Source organism: Moschus berezovskii, chromosome 5 (genome assembly GCF_049115385.1).
Source record: "Moschus berezovskii isolate FMDL1 chromosome 5, NW_MosBer_1.0, whole genome shotgun sequence".
Classification (NCBI taxonomy): Eukaryota; Metazoa; Chordata; class Mammalia; order Artiodactyla; family Moschidae; genus Moschus; species Moschus berezovskii.
In genome coordinates, this window is record NC_142464.1 from 67,700,441 (window position 1) to 67,722,355 (window position 21,915).

The 21,915-nt window shown below is 38.1% G+C and overlaps 2 protein-coding genes across 2 annotated transcripts in view; both read right to left on the reverse strand.

Annotated features, from left to right (window-relative positions):
• Positions 1-335: 335 nt before the first annotated feature.
• LOC129561547 (programmed cell death protein 10) lies at positions 336-20,475 on the reverse strand. Its single transcript, XM_055434184.2, is given in 3 exon segments — positions 336-789; positions 792-1,451; positions 20,458-20,475. Coding segments are annotated over 2 exon segments (633 nt in total). The 5' UTR covers positions 1,375-1,451; positions 20,458-20,475; the 3' UTR covers positions 336-739.
• The window catches only part of SMIM14 (small integral membrane protein 14), a 68,147-nt gene continuing 53,070 nt past the window's right edge, over positions 6,839-21,915 (reverse strand). Inside the window, exons 3-5 of the mRNA XM_055434185.2 lie at positions 20,458-20,506; positions 12,184-12,326; positions 6,839-10,105 (exon numbers count right to left, since the gene is read on the reverse strand). Coding sequence (XP_055290160.1) covers positions 10,073-10,105; positions 12,184-12,326; positions 20,458-20,506 — 225 coding nt within the window. The 3' untranslated portion in view covers positions 6,839-10,072. The remainder of the gene's footprint in view (positions 10,106-12,183; positions 12,327-20,457; positions 20,507-21,915) is intronic.

Sequence of the window (21,915 nt, forward strand, 5' to 3'; positions counted from 1 at the left end):
GCGGGCTACAGTCCATGGGGTTGGGAAGAGTTGGACACAATTTAGCAACTAAACCACCAACCACCTACCAGGTCTGGAGAAGGGCCTGAGAACCTGCATTTCTGAAAAGCAGTCCAAGCGATGGACAACTCTTTGAATGCAAAGGTCTCAGTTCAGTGGTATTCCCATTCACATTTTTCAGTGTGTCTGTAAATTTGCCCAAAATTTAGAAAATACAGCCCAAACAGATAATCAGAGTGGCAAAACTATTCTCCCTAAAGCTGAATTCCTTAATGAATACTTTGTTATAAAAATACATGTGAGAATAGAGCATCAAAAAAAAAAAAAAGAAATGTTTAACAGATGTAAACTATTTATTGAATATTTGCCACCAAATATTGTTAAATACATTATCTTGCAGCATATCGCTTTCAAGTTAAAATGTCAGAAACAAACACCAATATTTACAATTCTTTTAAGGAATGTTATATAATGACACATTAAGGCGTAAATTCTTTTGGCTTATAATTCTTAAAAGAATGATAATAGCAAAAGTGATGCAAAATCTTCAGTGTGAGATTATGATTAAGCTACATTTTACAAAAATATGGTGTAAGATGGCAATAATCCCATTCAACATCCTGGATTATTAGATCCCTTCAGGAGGGACTGATAATTTATACAGTCAAACTTTAAAATTTACAGATAAAGGCAGTCCAATACTGCCACCGAGAAGTACATCTCTTAAGATATACAACTCTCAGGCCACAGTTTTGAAGGTCTGAAGTATCAAGTTGGTTTGATGAATTGGTTGGCATTTATGAACACATTTATTGCCTTGCCATCTTTAAAATAGGTTTTCAGAGTATCACTGAAACTTTTGGAGTACTTTACAAATTCTTTCTTTTGGTGTTCGAGTGCCCTGCGGTTCTGGTATTGATATTTCTTGAAGACATTGTTTACTGTATCAAGAAGTTCTTTTATTACACTAGCTATATCCTTGATTGTCTGCAGAAACCTCACTCTGTCGTTGATCTCATCTGGGATCTTACTGAGAATTTGTTTAAGTGCTCGTGCCTTTTCATTTAGATCCTGGAATTCTGGCTCTGGTCGTTGAATCATATACTCTTCTACATCATCAGCTGCCATTCGAAGAAGGGATTCTGTGAAGTTGACTTCTACACTTTTTTTCTCTAAAATTTTCATAATTATGTCTTGTGTGAGTCCCGGGTTTTCTTTTTCAGCCTTAATGAAAGCTGCTCTCAGTGTCTGAGCTGCAGACAGATTTACTCGTTCTAGCTCATTAAACACAGGATACATGACTGCATAGAGGGGCATAGAAACCATAGAAGTGGTCTCAGCTTCATTCTTCATCTCTTCCATTGTCATCCTCATTCAAAAGCCAACACAGTAGAAAAAGCAGTGCTAAAATTCAGAGGAATCTTCATTCACTGCAGTCTTTCTTCTCTTCTCTGTGATAACAGAATAAAGCACAAAACATATACTGACCGGTTACTGAGGTACTGACTTCACTTCCCACCTTTGAAGCCCTCTTCAACTCCCGGATCAATTCACTCCGGCCAGGGAATCAATTTCTTAATCAACTAAGGGAATAAATTTCTGGCTTAACTTTCACAGCTACTCTTTCTCAAATTTGATTTGTCCAAGAATAGTGCATTTTACAAAAGAAAGACTTACCTTTTATCCAAACCAACCCTTACTATGTATGATCCATTCGCCAGGGGTAAAATTCTGGGCGCCAAACAAAGGGATAAAGTGAATTCTGGCTTGGGGAAAGTCCCTTATACGGATTAATCAAGACACTTCAAATTTGTCTTTCCTCATTTTATATTTATTTGAAGTTCAGAGGTAGAAACAGGACATTTTGGGCATGTTCTGAATTAAAAAAAAAAAGATGCCATTTAAATTAGTGAGTGCATGGCAAAACCAATACAATATTATAAAGAAATTAGCCTCCAATTAAAATAAATAAATTAAAAAAAATAATTAGTGAGTTGGAATATTTTAAAAGCAATTTAAATATTTTGCAGGACTACAAAAAATGACAGGAGGTAGTGGATAAAATTGACATGGATAGAATTTAAAAGATTTACTCAGTAAAGTAGTTAAACTTAGTTATATCAAATCTTACAATACTTTTTCCACTTGGAGGTTTCATCTTATATGATGTTTAATACTTTTATTAACAAAATTATACTCACTTATATCTAAAAACATATTCAATGTCTAAAATGGTCTAAGCATTGACTAAAGTCAGAGCCATTCTCGAAAATTTCCAAGATGTTTCAGTTCAGTTCACTTCAGTCGCTCAGTCATGTCCAACTCTTTTTGACTCCATGGATTACAGCATGCCAGGCTTCCCTGTCCATCACCAACTCCCGGAACTTGCTTAAACTCATGCCCATCATGTCGGTGATCCATCCAATCATCTCATTCTCTGTTGTCCCTTTCTCCTACCTTCAATCTTTCCCAGCATCAGGGTCTTTTCAAATGAGTCAGTTCTTCACATCAAGTGGCCAAAGTATTGGAGTTTCAGCTTCAGCATCAGTCCTTCCAATGAATATTTAGGACTAATTTCCTTCAGGGTTGACTGGTGTGACCTCTTTGCAGTCCAAGGGACTCTCAAGAGTCTTCTCCAACACCACAGTTCAAAAGCATCAATTCTTTGGCACTCAGCTTTCTTTACAGTCCAACTCTCATATCCATACATGACTACTGGAAAAACCATAACTTTGACTTTGACTTTTTTGGCAAAGTAAAGTCTTTGCTTTTTAATATGCTGTCTAGGTTGGTCATAGCTTTTCTTCCAAGGAGCAAGTGTCTTTTAATTTCATGACTGCAGTCACCATCTGCAGTGATTTTGGAGCCCAAGAAAATAAAGTCTCTCACTATTTCCACTGTTTCCCCACCTATTTGCCATGAAGTGATGGGACTGGATGCCATGATCTTCGTTTTTTAAATGTTGAGTTTTAAGCCAGATTTTTTTTCTCTCCTCTTTCACTTTCATCAGGAAGCTCTTTAAGTCCTCTTCACTTTCTGTCATAAGGGTGGTGTCATCTGCATATCTGAGGTTATTAATATTTTTCCTGGCAATCTTGATTCCAGCTTATGCTTCATTCAGCCCAGCATTTCTCATGATGAACTCTGCATATAAGTTAAATAAGCAAGGTGACAATATACAGTCTTGATGTATTCCTTTCCCAATTTGGAACCAGTCCTTTGTTCCATGTCCAGTTCTAACTGTTGTTTCTTGACCTCTATACAGATTTCTCAGGAGGCAGGTAATGTGGTCTGGTATTCCCATCTCTTTAAGAATCTTCAAGTTTGTTGTGATCCACACAGTCAAAGGCTTTAGCGTAGTCAACGAAGCAGATGTTTTTCTGCAACTCTCTTTTTCTATGATCCAGCAGACATTGGCAGGATGTTGATCTCTGGTTGCTCTGCCTTTTCTAAATACAGCTTAAACATCTGGAAGTTCTCGGTTCACCTACTGTTGAAGCCTCAATTGGGAGAATTCTGAGCATTATTTTGCTAGTGTGTGAGATGAGTACAATTGTGTGGTAGTTTGAGCATTCTTTGGCATTGCCTTTCTTTAGGATTGGAATGAAAACTGACCTTTTCCAGTCCTGTGGCCACTGCTGAGTTTTCCAAATTCGCTGGCATATTGAGTGCAGCACTTTCGCAGCATCATCTTTTAGGATTTCAAATAACTCAACTGAAATTCCATCACCTCCACTAGCTTTGTTCGCAGTGATGTTTCCTAAGGCCCACTTGACTTCACATTCCAAGGTGTTTAATCACACTGATTCTGGCAGGAAGAACAGCAGCTGGGCTTGCAGTTATCTGAATGCTTTGAGGCTATCAAGTTTTGTCTGCAAGTCTTACAGTCTCTTGTAGTTTTTGCATTTTAATCTTGCTGTTACTCGTGGCTTTACTGAACAACTGTATTAAAATAAATGAAGGTAGCTGTAGAGATTCTGTTTGGTTTGCTCACACATGGAGCCAAGTTTAGGTGAAAGCTACAAATCAAGGCTTAGATCCCCTTCTGCCTCCTTGTGTATTTAGGCAAAATACAGAAAAATAGAATTAAAATGACATCAGTAGCATGGTTTCTGAAGTGGGAGGGACACATATGAACCTGTATTAAGAAAGAGCATCAAGATTGCTTTGCATTGACTTCTAAAAGAAAAAAAAAAAACATTTAAGATAGTATGCCACTTTTCAAAATTCTCTTAGGAACATACAAGTAATAAAGTTTAAAATTATAGGTCTGCTGCTGCTGCTGCTGCTAAGTCACTTCAGTCGTGTCCGACTCTGTGTGACCCCATAGACAGCAGCCCACCAGGCTCCGCCGTCCCTGGGATTCTCCAGGCAAGAACACTGGAGTGGGTTGCCATTTCCTTCTCCAATGCATGAAAGTGAAAAGTGAAAGTGAAGTCACTCAGTTGTGTTCGACTTTTTGCGACCCCATGGACTAAAACCCACCAGGCTCCTCTGTCTCCATGGGAGTCTCCAGGCAAGAGTACTGGAGTGGGGTGCCACTAGGATTTGCTAATGGAGTGGATGGCTGCAGGTGTGTGGAAAATGAGGCAACTAGAGGATGTTAGGGGACTGAGTATTGAAAGGGTTGTCTTCTTGGATACTGATACCAGAATCAGCATAGAAGAATGCTGAAAAGACAGGCAGAAAGTCCATGCTAAAATCTTCAAAGAGTGAGGAGTAATCCAGAGGTCTAAAATAACTGTGAAAGCTAGGGTAGAATACTCTTAACAGCCTGAGCGTCAAGAGTTCGAGAGTTTTGGGGAGTAGAGAATGATAGCCTGGCTGTCCAAAAGAGAAACTGGGAAGAGGTTCACTCTGTCTCCATTCCTTGGTCATATGATCTGGGAAAGAAAACAGGTCTCACTCAAGAGGCAAGAGTTAGTACCCTTAAGGAGATACCATAGTTGAGGGAAGGGATTGTTCAGAGAAAGGGTTGACAATACGGGGCTTTTGCAGATGATGACCCTTAAGTTTAGGAGGTTTGGGGGATGAGGAAAGGTATGAGATTGAATCAGCTGAGGGGAATGATGATGGCCTTGGAGTCTTGGACTTGTGGAAGCCAATATAAATAGGGGAACAGGACATGACAGGATTAATCAAGGTAGTCTCTAAGGTGAATGACCACAGTCAGGCCATGAGTGTAGGGAGAGAGTAGGGAGCCTTGGCAAAAGCATGTAGGTATTAGTGAGTCTTGCTGTCAGACACGATGATATTGGTGCTGAGGCCAATACAGGAGTGACATCACTGTGGAGGGGTCTCTTTGGGTATCACCTGACAACTCTGCACATACTCTTATCTTCCATCTTAAAACAACAGCAATAGAAACTTCTTCTTGCCCCAGACCCTCATCACACTCAAGTTACTACTGCATTTCTCTGCTCCCAATCACTGTAAACCCCCTCCAAAGAGTCACTTGTACTTGTCTCTCCTTCCTTACCCTAATTTCTTAACTACTCCAAGCTGTGTTTTCATCATTACTCCAACAAAACACCTTTTCTCAAGTTCACTATGAATCCTTTGTCAGAATGTTCAGCTCTCCACCTCCATGTTTTTTCTCAGTAGAATTTAACACCACTGAGCCCTCCTCCCTTTAGAGATTTGCTTTCTTTTCCAAGACTACATTCATATGGTTTTCTTCTTTCACAGGATGCTCCTTCTCAGTTGATTTTGTAGGTTCCTCTCTCAACCAGAGCTCTAAATATGTACCCAGGTTCCAGTCCTGGGATTTCTTTTTTTAAGTTGAAGTATAGTTGACATAAAGCATTATGTTAGTTTCAGGTATACTATGTAATGATTTGACATTTATGGACATGAAATCATCACAAGTCTAGTAACCATCTGTTCTCAAAGTTATTAGACTATTATTAACCATAGTCCCTATGCTGTATATTACATCCCTGTGACTGATTTATAACTGGAGATTTGTGCCTGTTAATTTCCTTCACCTATTTTGTCCTCCCCTGCTTCCCCACACCACCTCCCACCCTGCTCTCTCCCTTCTGGCGACCACCCATTTGTTCTGTGTATCTGTCTGTTTTCATTTTTTTCTTATTATTTCACGTATCAGTGAAGTCATATGGTATTGGTCCTTCTGACCCACTTCACAATATCCTCTAGATTCATTCATGTCACAAATGGCAAGATTCCTTTTTTTTAATGGCTGGATAATATTCTATTCCATGTATACCACATCTTTATCTGTTCATCTATCAATGAACCCTTAGTTGCTTCCGTGATCTTTAGTATCTGGGTGCATTCCAGGTCATAGAGCAAAAGCAAATTTTCACTTTTGTGTGTTTTCAGAACAGTTACATGTCTAGCTCCTTTTGGGTAACATACATCTGCTCATATAATTAACACTATTGGATAGAAAATGTCTACTGGACCTGTATTCTAGGAAGAAATAACAAAAGAAATGTAATTGCAACCTAATTTCCTAGAGATTCTTAGAATCCTTACTTCTGAATACTGGCCCCAGATTGCTATTTCATAAATATTCTTCGCATAACTCAAAAGTTCTTCTCGCTTAGGAATGTCTTCAGTTCAGTTCAGTCACTCAGTCATGTCCGACTCTCTGCGACCCCATTAATCACAGCACGCCAGGGATCCCTGTCCATCACCAACTCCCGGAGTTCAATCAAACTAATGTCCTTTGAGTCGATGATGCCATCTTAGTTAAGGGTTAAAGAATCTTACCAAAAAAAAAAAAAAAACTGTTTAATAAAGGACTTTAACATTTTACTAGGCAAAAGATGCTCGTGTCTCTTCCCACAAAAACCAAACAGAAAACAGTGAGTGTTACTAATGTTTTCTATTTATTCATTAATAAAAAGTGCATAGTACAAGCCCTTTTTCCCAATCCAAGTACTCAGTAAAAGATTACAATAAACCCTGGATGGCACAGACATGATTTGTTTGGCATGATTTAAACATTTAAAAACAGCAGTTAACATTTGGTACATCACATGACCACTTTTGCTTTTACCAAAGTAATCATCAGACACAGTAACAAATACATATGACTTTTCATTTAGAAATGTTATAAAGTTAAGACTAAACCTACTATTGCAGCAACAAAAATTTCACCCATTAATTTAAACTCTCTCAATTTCTCCTTCAAGTTGCCGTTTTGTGTCTTAAGCTGAGCTGGTCAAATTTTAGCACATATTCATTTAGAGTGACAGACTTTGATTCAGGGTGTGAGACTTCTGAGGTTCCTTTGAAAATATAAGATATAGATAATTTATAAACACTGTAACATCGCATATCACAAAGACACTAAAAGTAACCACTGAGTAGCCGTAGTTAATAGTTACTTTAGAAACTCTCTCCAAGTAGTTTAAAATTAAAATATGACTTGTTGAACTTGGGATAGTGTTTGGATAGGTACATGATAAAATCTTTTACTATACACAGTTCTAATGTTTTTTCCATGTGGAAAGCAAAACAAAACAAACATTATTTTGCATAAAATAACATTAAATAACTCTAAAACAAAATAAACTATTACTGGCATTTGTGGGCTGTTTAAGAGCCAAAAGTGATTAAAATGTGAAGCTTTTTTCCAGACTATTTAAAAATTATTATAGCATAATTTAGGTGAATGTTTATAAGCCAAATAATGAGTAAGAGTGTGCTCAATAAAAAGGCCACATGTAGAAGCTTAGGGATAAAACAGAATAATATAAATTACTAATTAGGTTAAAAGGAATACTTTATGTGCTACCGCATACTGTCTTTGTTGGGAGGGCACAGAATACAAGCAGAAAAACCAAGACTAAATACTTCACTAGGAACTTTTGTTATTAATTAAATAGACGGTCCATATAGGAAAAGGTTAATATTCTAATGTAATGTTAATTAAGTATACATTACAGAAATGAAGAACTAGGAATAAGAACCCAGATTTCCAGGTCTCTAGCTAATACTAGATATTGTTTCCAGGTCACAGCCACTTTCTTCAACCAAAGTCAATTCTTTTTTTTGTTTTCCCACTCCATGTGGCTTACAGGGTCTTAGTTCCCTGATTAGGGATTGAACCTGGGCCCTCGGCAGTGAAAGCATGCAGTCCTAATCACTGGACCACCAACGAATTCCCCAAAGTCAATTCTTAGTTCTTTATGAACCACAGATTCAGTGACACATCACTATCTCTTTCAGAGACTAGCCTTCTAGCAGCTTAAAGAGCAGACTATTATGAGATATGTGCTAGCCTTTCAAGTTCAGGGGCAAGGGCAGAAAAAGAAATGATTATAGGGATTCAGCTCCATCTTAGGCCATTCCTGCCCTTTCTGCTTTAAAAGCTAAGAAACTGAGAAGGCTTTTAATAGGCCATATTGAGAGGAAAAACCTTAAATCTATGGTGTTCTTTTACCCAGGATTTGACTTACCTGTGTTATGACACCCCTCGATTAACACAAGTAATTAACAGTAGGTTATTTTATTTCAAGAAAAGTTGAGCACAAAGCCAAGATGCACAGGAGGAATGCAAGCATTCAATATTGGATTATATAATGAAATGAAGCCCTTACAGTGTTTATAGCCTAGAACAGAATCATAATAAAGGAGAAAAATACCCTACAAGTGTCACGTAATTGTATCAGAGACTCTATTAAACAGTACAATAATATAGAGAAGTTTATTCAATTCATACAAGTAATTTCTCAGATTTATACAGTGAAAAGCTAAACTGATCTGGGAGGGGGAGCATCCTTACACTGACAGCAAAGTATCTTCTAGCCCCCATAAATCATCTGCAATCATTTGTTAGAAAAAAATCCTATAACCACACGGGTCATGCAGACTTTTTATGCCATTTGTATTCATTTTCTTTCAAACTGAACAAAACCAAATGAAACCTTTTACATTTTTATACATTTCAAAATTTTCCTTCTATTAGTGCTCCTCCCCACCCCAATCCATCCTATTACCAAACAAGAATGAGACAGAGGTTGAGAAAAAATATCCTGATTGTTTCTCATTTTCCTCCTTTTCTCTTGGAGTAAACCAAGAATTCATTAAATATTTTTTAAAGTCAGAAAGATAACAAGACTCTAAATTTTTTCTTAAAAAAAAAAAAAAAAGAGTAAATAGCAGTCAAATGTCAGTAACCAAACAGGCCCCCAAGACAGCTTTAAGATCGTTTCATTTAACAGGGAAGTTTACAACACAAAAGCAGCTTCCTGAGAGGCACCCACTTTAAAAATAAGTTATATCTTAAATTATTACTGTATAGATTATACCTGGCAAAAGTAGAAAGAATTAAATTTTTTCCTCCTTTCATGAACTGTGTAATAAGGCTAGTGTGCAGAGGCTTACAAATTTCATATAATGGACTGTAAATCATCCACCATATTTAAATCATGTTTATTTAAAGTTTTCTTAATATTAGACATTTCATGGGAATAAAAACTTAGTAAACAGTTATTTCATTTCTTTTCTCCTTTTCTTAGCCACATAAATCATCTGTAGTGGATGACACAGATTTCAGCTGTAATTTGTAAAACATCCCCAAAGTTGTCACAGTCCTAAGAACTAGAGAAAACTGCCATCCACAAATAAACTACCAAGGTAAATATAAATACAGTGTGGTTCTAATTTTCTTTCATACAATCTCAGGTAACCCCAAATAACTTTATAAATACCTTATTAAAAAACAATTTTTAAACCCATTGAAACTACTTAAAATATTTAAATGTGGAGATCTCAAATTTCCTTCTATCAGGCCAGAAATAAAAATTATGATCACAGTTACAAACAGAACGAATGGAATGTTTAAGTTTAGGATAACCAAAAAAGCCCCATGTAACTTTTTAATGTAATCATTTACTCAAATATAGGAAAGGTGATGACACAGGAAGCAAAAATAAGCTCGCAAGTGAAATTTCTAGAAGCTCATGAAAACAATACCATCCCATACTGCAGATGCAAAAGAAAAAACAGTTCTAATGGGGTTAAGAGTACTCTGGTCATCTTCGTTCATTTGGTCGTGCAAGGTGTTAAACTATTTTCACTTCCCAAAGCCACAAAGTTAGTCCACAGGAGGGGCTGGTGGATCTTGTCCCTGATATCAGAGAGAGAGAAATTATGAAAGTGACTTCTTAAATTGCCCAGTGCAACCAATCTAACACATACAGTAAGAACTGAGCAGCGACAGCCCTCAGCTTCCCATCCTAAATCATATACTTATTTGGACTTCTCCTATGTTTCTGCACAAGAGAGCACTGTGATTCACCAACATTTGTCTTTTTCTTCTTTGTAGTATGGAAGAAAAGAAAATTTTGTTTAACAGTGATATTGACTCAGGTGAAAGTGCTCTCCCTGACAGCTCGAGGCGGTATTTAAACCAATTAAGGTAGTCTCATCCTTCTTGAATAAGGTGGCTGAGTACAGTACAATTAAAATGAAGCTAAAGACTTGTATTTCTCTCTACAGAACATCTGTCAGTGAGGAAATATGTGGCTCCAGCTGCTATTGGTTAGCTGCCCTACAGGGACCAGAAAGGGAGCCTACCTTAGAATAAATAATGGTCTGAGGAAAGAAACTAGGTCTCTAACGAACTGTTAAACTTTCTAAACACTGACCCTCCCTCTGGATTTTTTGATATGTACACCAATAAAGCCAATTACTTAAACCAGGCTGAAATGATTTTTGTTACTGAACTGTAAAGAGCAGAGCTTTTAGGAATCATTAGGAAGATTCCACTTATTTATTACTCTGATATGCTATATGAAACCCCAGATGAGGATAATCAATTTTTCTGCTTGGAATTCGTCAATATGTTTTCATGCTTATTCCTAGAGCTGTGGGACTACCATTCCTAGAACTGCTGGTCTACAATGAACTAAGGTTCAGGGGATGGTAATCTTGCATTTCTGTCACTTTTAAATGGCTTCTAATTTAGCTCCAAGCATTGATGATGTTGCTCTTTGATATGAAAGTAACAAAACTGTACATAGAAAGAAAAAAGGCTAGGGAGAAAGCACTTAATCAAGACAACATACAAGCTGTTTTATGGATACACTCCTCTCCAAGAAAACCTAAAAATAAGGCATTTTATATAGTGCTAATGATGGCTTCTTTCTTAACTAAAGTCAGCATGCTACATATCTAAATGTTCCAGTCCCAAAGCACTGACCAATTAACGTTGCATATTTGCTTTCTCCTATATAAGCAACTGGTCTAGTTAAACTTCTTTTTAGTATTAGCAACACAAGATTGGGTGAAAGAAGCAATTATTTTAGACTGAAGAAGGGAACTAGTGGGATAATTTGGTGTCCAACAAGTGAATCCACCATGGAAATAGTTTTAGAGAGATAATACCCAAATCAAATGAGAAAGAAAAAAAGTATAAATATTGGCTCTGAAAATAATTAAAAAGAATCCTTTAATGGAGGCTCTATTAAAGACAGTAATCAAAAACTCCCTGTTGGGTCACTTTATCATATTTTTCATTTAAGTTCTAAAAACTGTTATAATTGTGACTATCAAGACTTATCAGCATAAATGATTCCTACCACTCCTTTTGCCAGCTCAGCTGACCTATTGTGATGCAGAACTATCAGAATGAATTTGAGAGAAATAGGACGGGAAAGCAGGTTGGGCCAGATGGGCTCCGTGTCTCTGCTATATTTCACATCTAGGACAGAAGGGGAGAAAATGGAGAGAGAGACAGTGAATGAGTGTGTGTGTGTCTCTGTGTGTGTGCTTGCACACACAGGCGCATGTAGGGACATTTGAACTGTAGCTAGTAAGAGTATCCAGGAACCTTGGGACACGAGAGGCAAGGGATCAATTGTGAGGTGGACAGAACTAGAAACTGGAGGACTGAGATCTGAGAACTATCACTGTGGATTATTATGAACTGGACCATTTTTTATGTTTCTTGTGTAAGTAAACATTGAAATTCTTCTTAAAATGATGTGGGGGCTACTGGTCTGTACTTCTCTATGTGTAACTCCATGAAAACTAAGCCATTTGGGATTGTAAGACTTACTGGGACTACACAGGAAGAATTCAATTTACTCTATGAGCTAAACCTTCCTTTTGCTAATTTAGATATTTCAGTCAAAACAACTCCACCCCTTTCCCTGGCTACACCCATTCCCCCACCCCAAAAGATCTCTAATCCACAACACTTACATTATGAGGACTGGCTGGTTTTCCAGTTAGGTTGGATCCTCTTAGATTAGGAGGTCTCAACAGAAACAAGATCACTGCAATAACCATCCAGGCCATCAAGATCATGGTAATACTGATGCCATTATCACTAGAGGGTCCTGGCACTAAAAACAAACAGAAAATGTATTTGCAACAAAAACTGTTGAATAATTACCATGCTGTTAGGTAAATGTAAAAACAAACTCAAATGTTTAAATAACTTCAAAATTGTATTAATATAAAAACTATTAATAATTTTAAGAATTATTAAATATTACATCTTCAATTTCCCTTTCCTCCTGTGAGAAAATCTAAATGATAAATGGTATAAAACAGTCATAAGCCAGAGCCTATTAAATAAAGATTCTTAATAGTATAGTAGTTCTTAATAATTTGGGGTAATAGAATCCTTTGAGAATTTGATTAAAAAAAAGACTTTCTACGGTAAAAATCCATGTATACACATTCAACAATTTTGTATATATTAATAATTCCAAAAGATTCATGGCAATTCATAGCTATACTGAGATCTGCAGAACCCAAGATAAGACCACTTGATATACAGGAAAGACACGCTAGGGGAGAGGGGATTGTACATTTTAATTACAGAAGCAGCCTGAAAAAATAGAGCTTAAGGAAAAGGGGACATCTAAGATGCACATATATGAATTAAAGATCCCTTTAATGACATTTTCAAACAAAGAGATTAATTTGGCCTTTTTTTGGAAATAGAATTTGGATTCATATCTAGTTATTTTAAAGTTTATGCATTTATCCAGAGGAAAAAAAAAATCAGGTGTCTGTGTAGGTATCAGTTCCTCAAGGCAACCGTATCTTATTTATTTCAGAATAACAAGTACCTGGCTCATGGAACAAGCTTAACAAATTTATAATAAATGGAATGTGTATTAGAGAACTCAAAGTGTCAGAAATGAAAATTCTAGAAGATCAGAGTTCTAGAGAAAAGAGTATCTATAAGTGGTTACTGTCAATTTTAGTTTTTAAATACCACTCAAATCTGTCCACTTTCAGCTCCACGCCCACTTGTTCAAGCTACCATCACTTCTTGTCTGGTCTACTGCAATGGCCTCTTAACCAGCCTCCTCATACTTACTCTTGACTCCTCTAATTCTATCCTTTAAGCTGCTCCAAGAGTGTTTTTTTTTTAAAAAAAGCAAAATATTACCTATTATTTTTATTACTAAATAACAGTTAAAAGTTGAGCGGCTACTTTGAACCAGGCATGATCTCTCTTAATCCCTTTTAACAATCTTTTTATTTTTATTTTGGCTGTGCCTGGAGACCTGTGGGATCTTAGTTCCCAGCTTCCCAGACCAGGGAAGTAACCCAGGCCATCAGCAGTGAAAGTGCTGAGTCCTAACTACTGGACCTCCAGAGAATTCCTTAGCAATCTTATTTTATGGCAGGTATACAATATCTTTCATTTTATAGATGAGGAAACTGGAGGAAAGGGGGTTAAATCCCAATGTCATACAGTCGGCATATGGCAAAGCTGGGCTTTAAATACAGTGGTCCCATTCCAGGGTCTGTGCTCTTAACCTCTTTGCTATGTCATACTCTCTGACAGTATCATATAGAAGACAGGCCCCTGACAATTATTACTGCTGTGGGTAGTAAAATTGGAAAATACAGATTTTAAAAGGATTTTTGATAAACTTACAACTAGCTGTTAGAGTATATAAAAGTAGCCAAAGGAAGAGAACTGCGCTGTCTATATATGATCACTTCATACAGTGTACCAGGCAGAAGTAAAATGCTACATTAGTTAGACCTGAAGTGTAAGCCCAATGCCAATTCAGTGTGGAAAATGGGTCCCTTATTTTTTTGGTGCTCTTCACAAGTAAAGGACTGTGAAGTTTCAGATAGTTAAACCTCAGATCACAGATGTACTAATGCCTAGTTCTAGACAAAGCAAACATGACAAATGCTCACTCTCTGTTTGAAGACTCTCATGGTGATAACATGACTCCTAGTTCCCCATTACTGTCTCCTAGCTTGGTTCCTACTGCAGCCTTTCCTTCTTGCACACTGCTGCCAAAAAAGTCTGCTTAGAACACTGCTCTCAACACATCTCTGCTGACTAACCCAGTGACTCACTTCTCCACTGTCTAGTGCTTCAACTCTGAACTCTTCAGCCTGGCCTTTCCTCATAAGACACGGCCCTGCTCATCAATATTACCTCTTACCATTTCTCAGAAAAATCATCCTCTGCTCTAGTCAACCTCATTCCTTCTTCCTGCTTTATCCAGTGGATCCCTGACTTGCTGCCCAACAGAATAGCCTGTGACAACATCAACACCACCATTTCTAAGGCCCTGGTTCACATCATCTAATTCAGGAGCGGCTCTGGGGTGGGGTCAGGAACCAACAATATTTTTAAAGCTTTCCAAGTGAATCTGATGCAATAGTTCAATGCTAGTTTGGCTGCCATTCACCAACTTCGCAAATTCAGTCCTTCTGGGGACTCATTATTTTTCCCTGTCTGGCATGCTCTCATTTAACTCATTCAACAACATCCTACAACCTGCTCTTGTCTGGTGAAAAAAAGCTCCATTTTTTCTGCCCTTCTTTCCTTTCTTCTCTAGACTAGGGTAGCATTTCTAGTTTGTAAGAATGGTTTTCTACTTCTCCTAATTAGTTCATTAACTTTTAAAAAATGAAACCATCTCATAAATGTTTGACTTTACCACCTCTTAAATAAATAATATCTGTGCCTCGATTTTTTTTTTTACCAGTGAAATGGAAATATTACCATCATCTAATAGAATAGTTGTGAAGACGGAAATGATCAGTACATGAAAAGTAGCACAGCACCTGGAACACAATAGGTATTCGATCAACATCAGCCATTACTGATCTGTGCTCTAGCTGATCAGCCTTAGGATCAACTTAAGCTTCCCTGGGGGCGCAGCGATAAAGAATCTGCTAACAGTGCAGGACATGAGGCAGGAACCACAGGTTCTATCCCTGGTTTGGGAAGATCTCCTGGATAAGGAAATGGCAACCCACTACAGTATTCTTGCCTGGAAAATCCCATGGACAGAAGAGCAGAAGTGGACATGATTTAGCAACTGAGAGCACAGAAAAGACCAAATGCCGGAAGACCCTGGTGTGACTGACTGGACTGCCTAAGATGGTGAAGTGAGAATGAAAAAGGGTCAGATATAAATGGCAACAAGATGAAAGAAACACAACACTTGGCAAATGCCTGAAAGGGTGATGGTAGGAGGAGGAAGAAAAAGGCAAGTGTGCCTCTAAAATTTCTGCAGGGCAATCATATGCAGAATTCTCTACTTAAAAAGGCTAAACAGATACAGTTTTCCTGACCTGCTAGGTTTGATAACAACATTCTCTCATTCTCCAATAACTTAAAGCCCGTATCAGAATAAAAGCCAATAGCTGAACCAGGACAGTCAAACCAATGATCACAGTATTTTTGTTTACAGCACTAGCACAAACTTAAGACTGGCTCTAGAAGGTACTTTACATAGACATACTCTGCAGGGTTATTAACAGAAAGCTGAAAACAGACCTAAATGTTTGCCAAGAGCATCCAATTAAGAAATTATGGTATGTGGGGGTTGGGGTGAAGCTGTAACACAATGGTGAGGGACGTTTACATGAGACAAGCGACAAGCTATTTCTTGACAGAGGGGAAAAACAGGTGAAAAACAGTGTGTACTAAGAAAGGGGGGGTGGCAAATAATAAATACTTGCCTGTATATGCAAAAAGAAATTGTGGAAAGATACACAGAAGGCCAGTAATACCCAGAGATAGGACCTGGACAGATGGGAGAATATGAGTAGGAAATCATCTTTTCACTATACACTAATTAACTGCTTGAGTTTTGAACCATGTATTCTGGGATTAGAGATACCGGATATCTGAATTGACCTAGGCTTCTTGATGAAGTCTCAGAACATATAAGCTACTCAAACTCCCTGGAGCTGCATGCAGCCAATACAAACAAGTATCAGGAGCAGCTGTTGTAAAGTCAACAGGGAGAAGTGAAAGAGCCTTTACATGATCTGGCCACTATGGTTTTTATTGTGATAACTTTTTGGTACTAAATAATGGTATGGACCTAACAGAAGCAGAAGATATTAAGAAGAGGTGGCAAGAATACACAGAAGAACTGTACAAAAAAGATCTTCACGACCAAGATAGTCATGATAACGTGATCACTGACCTAGAGCCAGACATCTTGGAATGTGAAGTCAAGTGGGCCTTAGAAAGCATCACTACTAACAAAGCTAGTGGAGGTGATGGAATTCCAGTTGAGCTATTACAAGTCTTGAAAGATGATGCTGTGAAAGTGCTGCACTCAATATGCCAGCAGATTTGGAAAACTCAGCAGTGGCCACAGGACTGGAAGAGGTCAGTCTTCATTCCAATCCCAAAGAAAGGCAATGCCAAAGAATGCTCAAACTACCGGACAATTGCCCTCATCTCACACGCTAGCAAAGTCATGCTCAAAATTCTCCAAGCCAGGCTTCAACAATATGTAAACCGTGAACTCCCAGATGTTCAAGCAGGTTTTAGAAAAGGCAGAGGCACCAGAGATCAAATTGCCAACATCCACTGGATCATGGAGAAAGCAAGAGAGTTTCAGAAAAACATCTATTTCTGCTTCATTGACTATGCCAAAGCCTTTGACTGTGTCGATCACAATAAACTGTGGAACATTCTGAAAGAGATGGGAATACCAGACCACCTGACCTGCCTCTTGAGAAACCTGTATGCAGGTCAGGAAGCAACAGTTAGAACTGGACATGGAACAACAGACTGGTTCCAAATAGGAAAAGGTGTACGTCAAGGTTGTATATTGTCACCTTGCTTATTTAACTTATATGCAGAGTACATCATGAGGAACGCTGGGCTGGAAGAAGCACAAGCTGGAATCAAGATTGCTGGGAGAAATATCAATAACCTCAGATATGCAGATGACACTACCCTTATGGCAGAAAGTGAAGAGGAACTCAAAAGCCTCTTGATGAAAGTGAAAGAGGAGAGTGAAAAGGTTGGTTTGAAGCTCAACATTCAGAAAACAAAGATCATGGCATCTGGTCCCATCACTTCATGGGAAATAGATGGAAAAACAGTGGAAACAGTGTCAGACTTTGTATTTTTGGGCTCCAAAATCACTGCAGATGCTGATTGCAGCCATGAAATTAAAAGACGCTTGCTCCTTGGAAGGAAAGTTATGACCAACCTTGATAGTATATTAAAAAGCAGAGACATTACTCTGCCAACCAAGGTCCGTCTAGTCAAGGCAATGGTTTTTCCCGTGGTCATGTATGGATGTGAGAGTTGGACTGTGAAGAAGGCTGATCGCCGAAGAATCGATGCTTTTGAACTGTGGTGTTGGAGAAGACTCTTGAGAGTCCCTTATACTGCAAGGAGATCCAACCAAAGGAGATCAATCCTGGATGTTCATTGGAGGGACTGATGCTAAAGCTGAAACTGCAATACTTTGGCCACCTCATGCGACGAGTTGACTCACTGGAAAAGACTCTGATGCTGGGAAAGGTTGGGGGCGGGAGGAGAAGGGGACGACAGAGAATGAGATGGCTGGATGGCATCACCGACTCTGTGGACATGAGTTTGAGTGTACTCCAGGAGCTGGTGATGGACAGGGAGGCCTGGCGTGCTGTGATTCATGGGGTCGCGGAGAGTCGGACACGACTGAGCGACTGAACTGAACTGAACTGATTCTAAACATTAATACAGTGCCAAGTAATCTGAGTATTAAAGAAGCACAATCACATGGGGGATATAAAATCTGTTCCCTTCACTGCCTAGGAATTATTTGCCTTAAGAGGACAAATACTTTTTACCCTATGGCCTAGAAAAATGTCACATCATAAAAATGTAAAAGGATTTTGTACACTAAAATACAGTGTTCCATTCTACTCAACGGTTAAGTCTTTGGTTACGAGACAAAGTAAGTATTAAAAGTAAGATGTCAAATGGAATATTCACAGTGACGCTATTAACTTAGTTGGACACAAGGAAGATGAAAGAGAGAGAGGATCTAATAGCTGACAGATCCTAAGGGATTATTTCTCTAAACTTATATAGATGGCCAATGATTGAGTCATTCACGCCTACGAAACGGAACCTCCACAAGCCCCCTGAACAATGGGGTTCACAGGGCTTCTGGGCCAGGGCACACACTAAGTTAGCTGGGCGGGTGGTGCGCCCAAGAAGACAGGGACGTGCTGCACCCCTCCCCCTTGTACCCTGTCCTACGCATCTCTCCCATTTGGTTGCTGCATCTTTTATAATAAACTGGTAACAGCAATTTAATTATTTCCCTCCATTCTGTTAGCTATTCTCACAAATCACTGAAACAGAACGGGGGTTCTGGGGACCCCTGATTAATATATATACTTAATATATGAGCATTATCTCAATGCAGAAGATTTAAAATACAAAGAAAAATAATTACATATCACTCAGAGGAAATGACTGTTTAAACCATTTAAAGACACGGCTGTTAGAAAGGATTTCCACCAAAGGCTAAAAGGACTGGGGTGAGCGGAGCGGGTGGTGGACGACTGGCCAAGATAACTGAATTAATACTCAAGCTCTAGAATCTTGCTTTTATGTTTGGATTAAAGAAGTGAAATTTCACTCACAGAAATAAGAGTATATTTGGTTTACAAGTGGGGCTGGCTCAAGGGTCACAAACACCACAAATACAATAATTTTTTTTTTCCCCATAAGAAGTTCAATGAGATTAATTTCAACAAGAAGAACAGGTTTTAGTTTCTCTGCTGGGGCAAAAATCTGAGCTGCTTATCAGAGGAAACACTGTAGGTTAGTGAATGCTACTGAACAGGCAATGTAAAAAAACCTGGAGTAGTGCATCGATCACCACCCATCATGCCCCAAACCTACCTGAACGTCTGTCCGTTACTTTCCCGCCCAGAGGCGTATGGTTCTTGTCCCGCTGCACCAAAGGACTACCTTCTGACAAGCTTCTACTTTGGGCCAGGCGCTGTACTAGCTTCTGTTCCTCTAAGTTGTTCCATTTAGAGAATTTGATGGGATGCCCAGTTCACAGAGTAATAACAGTAATTATAATGATACCTTACTGTGTGTGGCTTTAGCTTCATATACATAATAAAGTGGCACTCAGCTTCAGAGATATGAAGTACAAGCAACTAGCCTACTAATAAGTGCAATTTGGCAATATGTCAAAAGCCTTAAAATGTACATAGGATGTTTAAGTATTATTTATAACAGCAAAAATATATTAGTAACCTAAGATTCCAACAGAAGGGAATTATTTGAACACAGGTACATCCTCATAATGAATTATTATTTAGTAAATATTTGTAAGGTAAATACATGTTGATAAAGTGACAGTATAGTAGTGAAAAACAACACATAAAAAGTGATCCCATTTTTGTAAGTATATATGAATTGAATTGTGCCAGGCTTCACCATCCTGTGAATGTCATACTTCCATTCTCATGGTCAAATTATTATGGTACAGGACTGGTTTGGCTACTACTTCCCCTCAAAGTATCCCTCAGGTTATTTCTGTCCTGAAAAAAGATGCCTCGCATTACGGCCACCAAGTCTGCCAGCTACATTTACCATGCAGGATCCACCTTCCTACACTGATTCTCACTTTATCATCACCACTGCCTCAAAAGTCATGGGGACACCTTACCAGTGTCCATACCCTCTTGAGACTATTAATGTCAGAGCCAAGGGAATGATTCCAATGGCTCCCAAAGCTTCCAAACCTTGGCAAAAAATGGCCTCCCCTTCCTGCGTTCACAAACTCTCAAAAGTTTGCCAATGGATGCAGATAGGTGCTAGGGAAAGAGTGAGGGGTTTGTGTTAAAGCACCAGTGTTCAGTTCAATGAACCCAAAGTGCCCGGTTCCTCACATATTTGCCCAAAAAAAAAGGCCTGGGAGGGTTTACACCAAGTTGTCAACAGTGGTCATCTTTTATTATTCTGGAAGTTTTTCTTTTTCTTTTTTTGTATCTGTGGTTTTATGATTTTATTCAATGAACCGGTTCTGATTTTGTGGCAGGACCAAAAAACACATTTTTAACTTAAAAAATTAAGCAATTTAAGTAGGAGATACATTACTGAGAGTCATCTCCTTAAACAGCAAACTGTAAGAATAATTTCTGGCAAATGTTCAGTCATATTCTGATCTCTAATTGTGCCCCCAACGCCAAGCCTCCTCCTGTTTCATCATTACTTACATTCCTGAAGACATTCTGTGTCTGTGCAGTAGGACTGGGACTGCCTCAACTACAAAGAATAAGAAAAAAGGAAATTAGCCGCCAGACTTACCAAAATGGATACTACTTATCAGAAAGATCATGCTTTGTTTTTTAATGAATGCTACCGCACTATCTATTGTACCTTCAAAATCAAATATCAGATAAAAACACAGAATACATATAGGGCCTGATCAGTTTGGTGGGATTTTTTTCTCCTCAACATAATACTCAAATATACTGTGAGCTGGTGCAATTCACCTACTTAAATTAGGAATTTTAAAAACTTACTTGTGACAGAAACTCCTACTTCCATACGTTATTAGAGTTACCAAAGGAAAAGCACTTAACCATAGAGGAGAGCTCCTAAACAAAGAGTAAACTTTGTTAACAAGATTTTTTCTCACTTAAAATTCGAAGCAAAGAGAGAAAAATAGGTTTTCTTTATAGAAAAGGCCTTTTGAAAGAAAGGAATTTTTCTCCCTTTTAGCTTACATCTGCATAAACAGTGGCTGGATGAATACGAAACTAATAAAAATGATACCAAAGGGGTTGGGCAGCGGGTTGGAGGAATAGAGTAGATTCTGATGAGATGGGATTCGAAGTTTTCATTGTCTATCTTAACATATAATTTAATTTTGGAACCATATGATTATTAATTTTGAAAGATAACTGAAAAGAAAAGACCCATCTATCAATAAACAGACATCATCCTTTCTCATATATCTTAAAAGAGATGACACAGAGTAAACAGAATGAGCATGCAACTTTTCAATTCAGCCTCATTACTTTATAATCGCACCCTGTCTCCATTAAAGCAGTTTAACATCACTTGCAATTATTTGGGGAAGCCACTCCACGGCAGCTGTGCTTAGCTGGACTCGGAAGGAAGACAGATCTTGATTTGTCTGCAACTTTCTAGAGTTTCAAGGCCTTTGGCAAATTCTTTAACACCTTTAAGCTTTAGTTTCCTCATTGCCTATATTGCCTATATCTGAATACAGGTAAGAATTAAATACATAGCACATATGAAATGTAGTGACAACCCAAGAAAGAAGAAATGTTAGCTATTATTATGACCATGCTAGACAAATTATGACCTCAACTAAAACAACAGAATGAATCATCTTATAAATTGCTAAGATGATCAGACTTGTTTTTCTGTATACCACTAAAAGTAGTTCTATTTGAATTAATGGGAAAACAGATCTTAATTATTGTAAAAAAAATATGCTGGATATCTTAAACCTTCCTAAATATGCAAAGAATCAATTCAAAAACCCTTTTACACATCCTATGACTATTATCAAAAAGACAGTAAATAATGAATGTTGGTGAGAATGTGGAGAAAAGGAAACCCTTGTACACCATCGGTAGAAATAAAAATTGGTAGCGATGGCATGATCACTGACCTAGAGCCAGACATCCTGGAATGTGAAG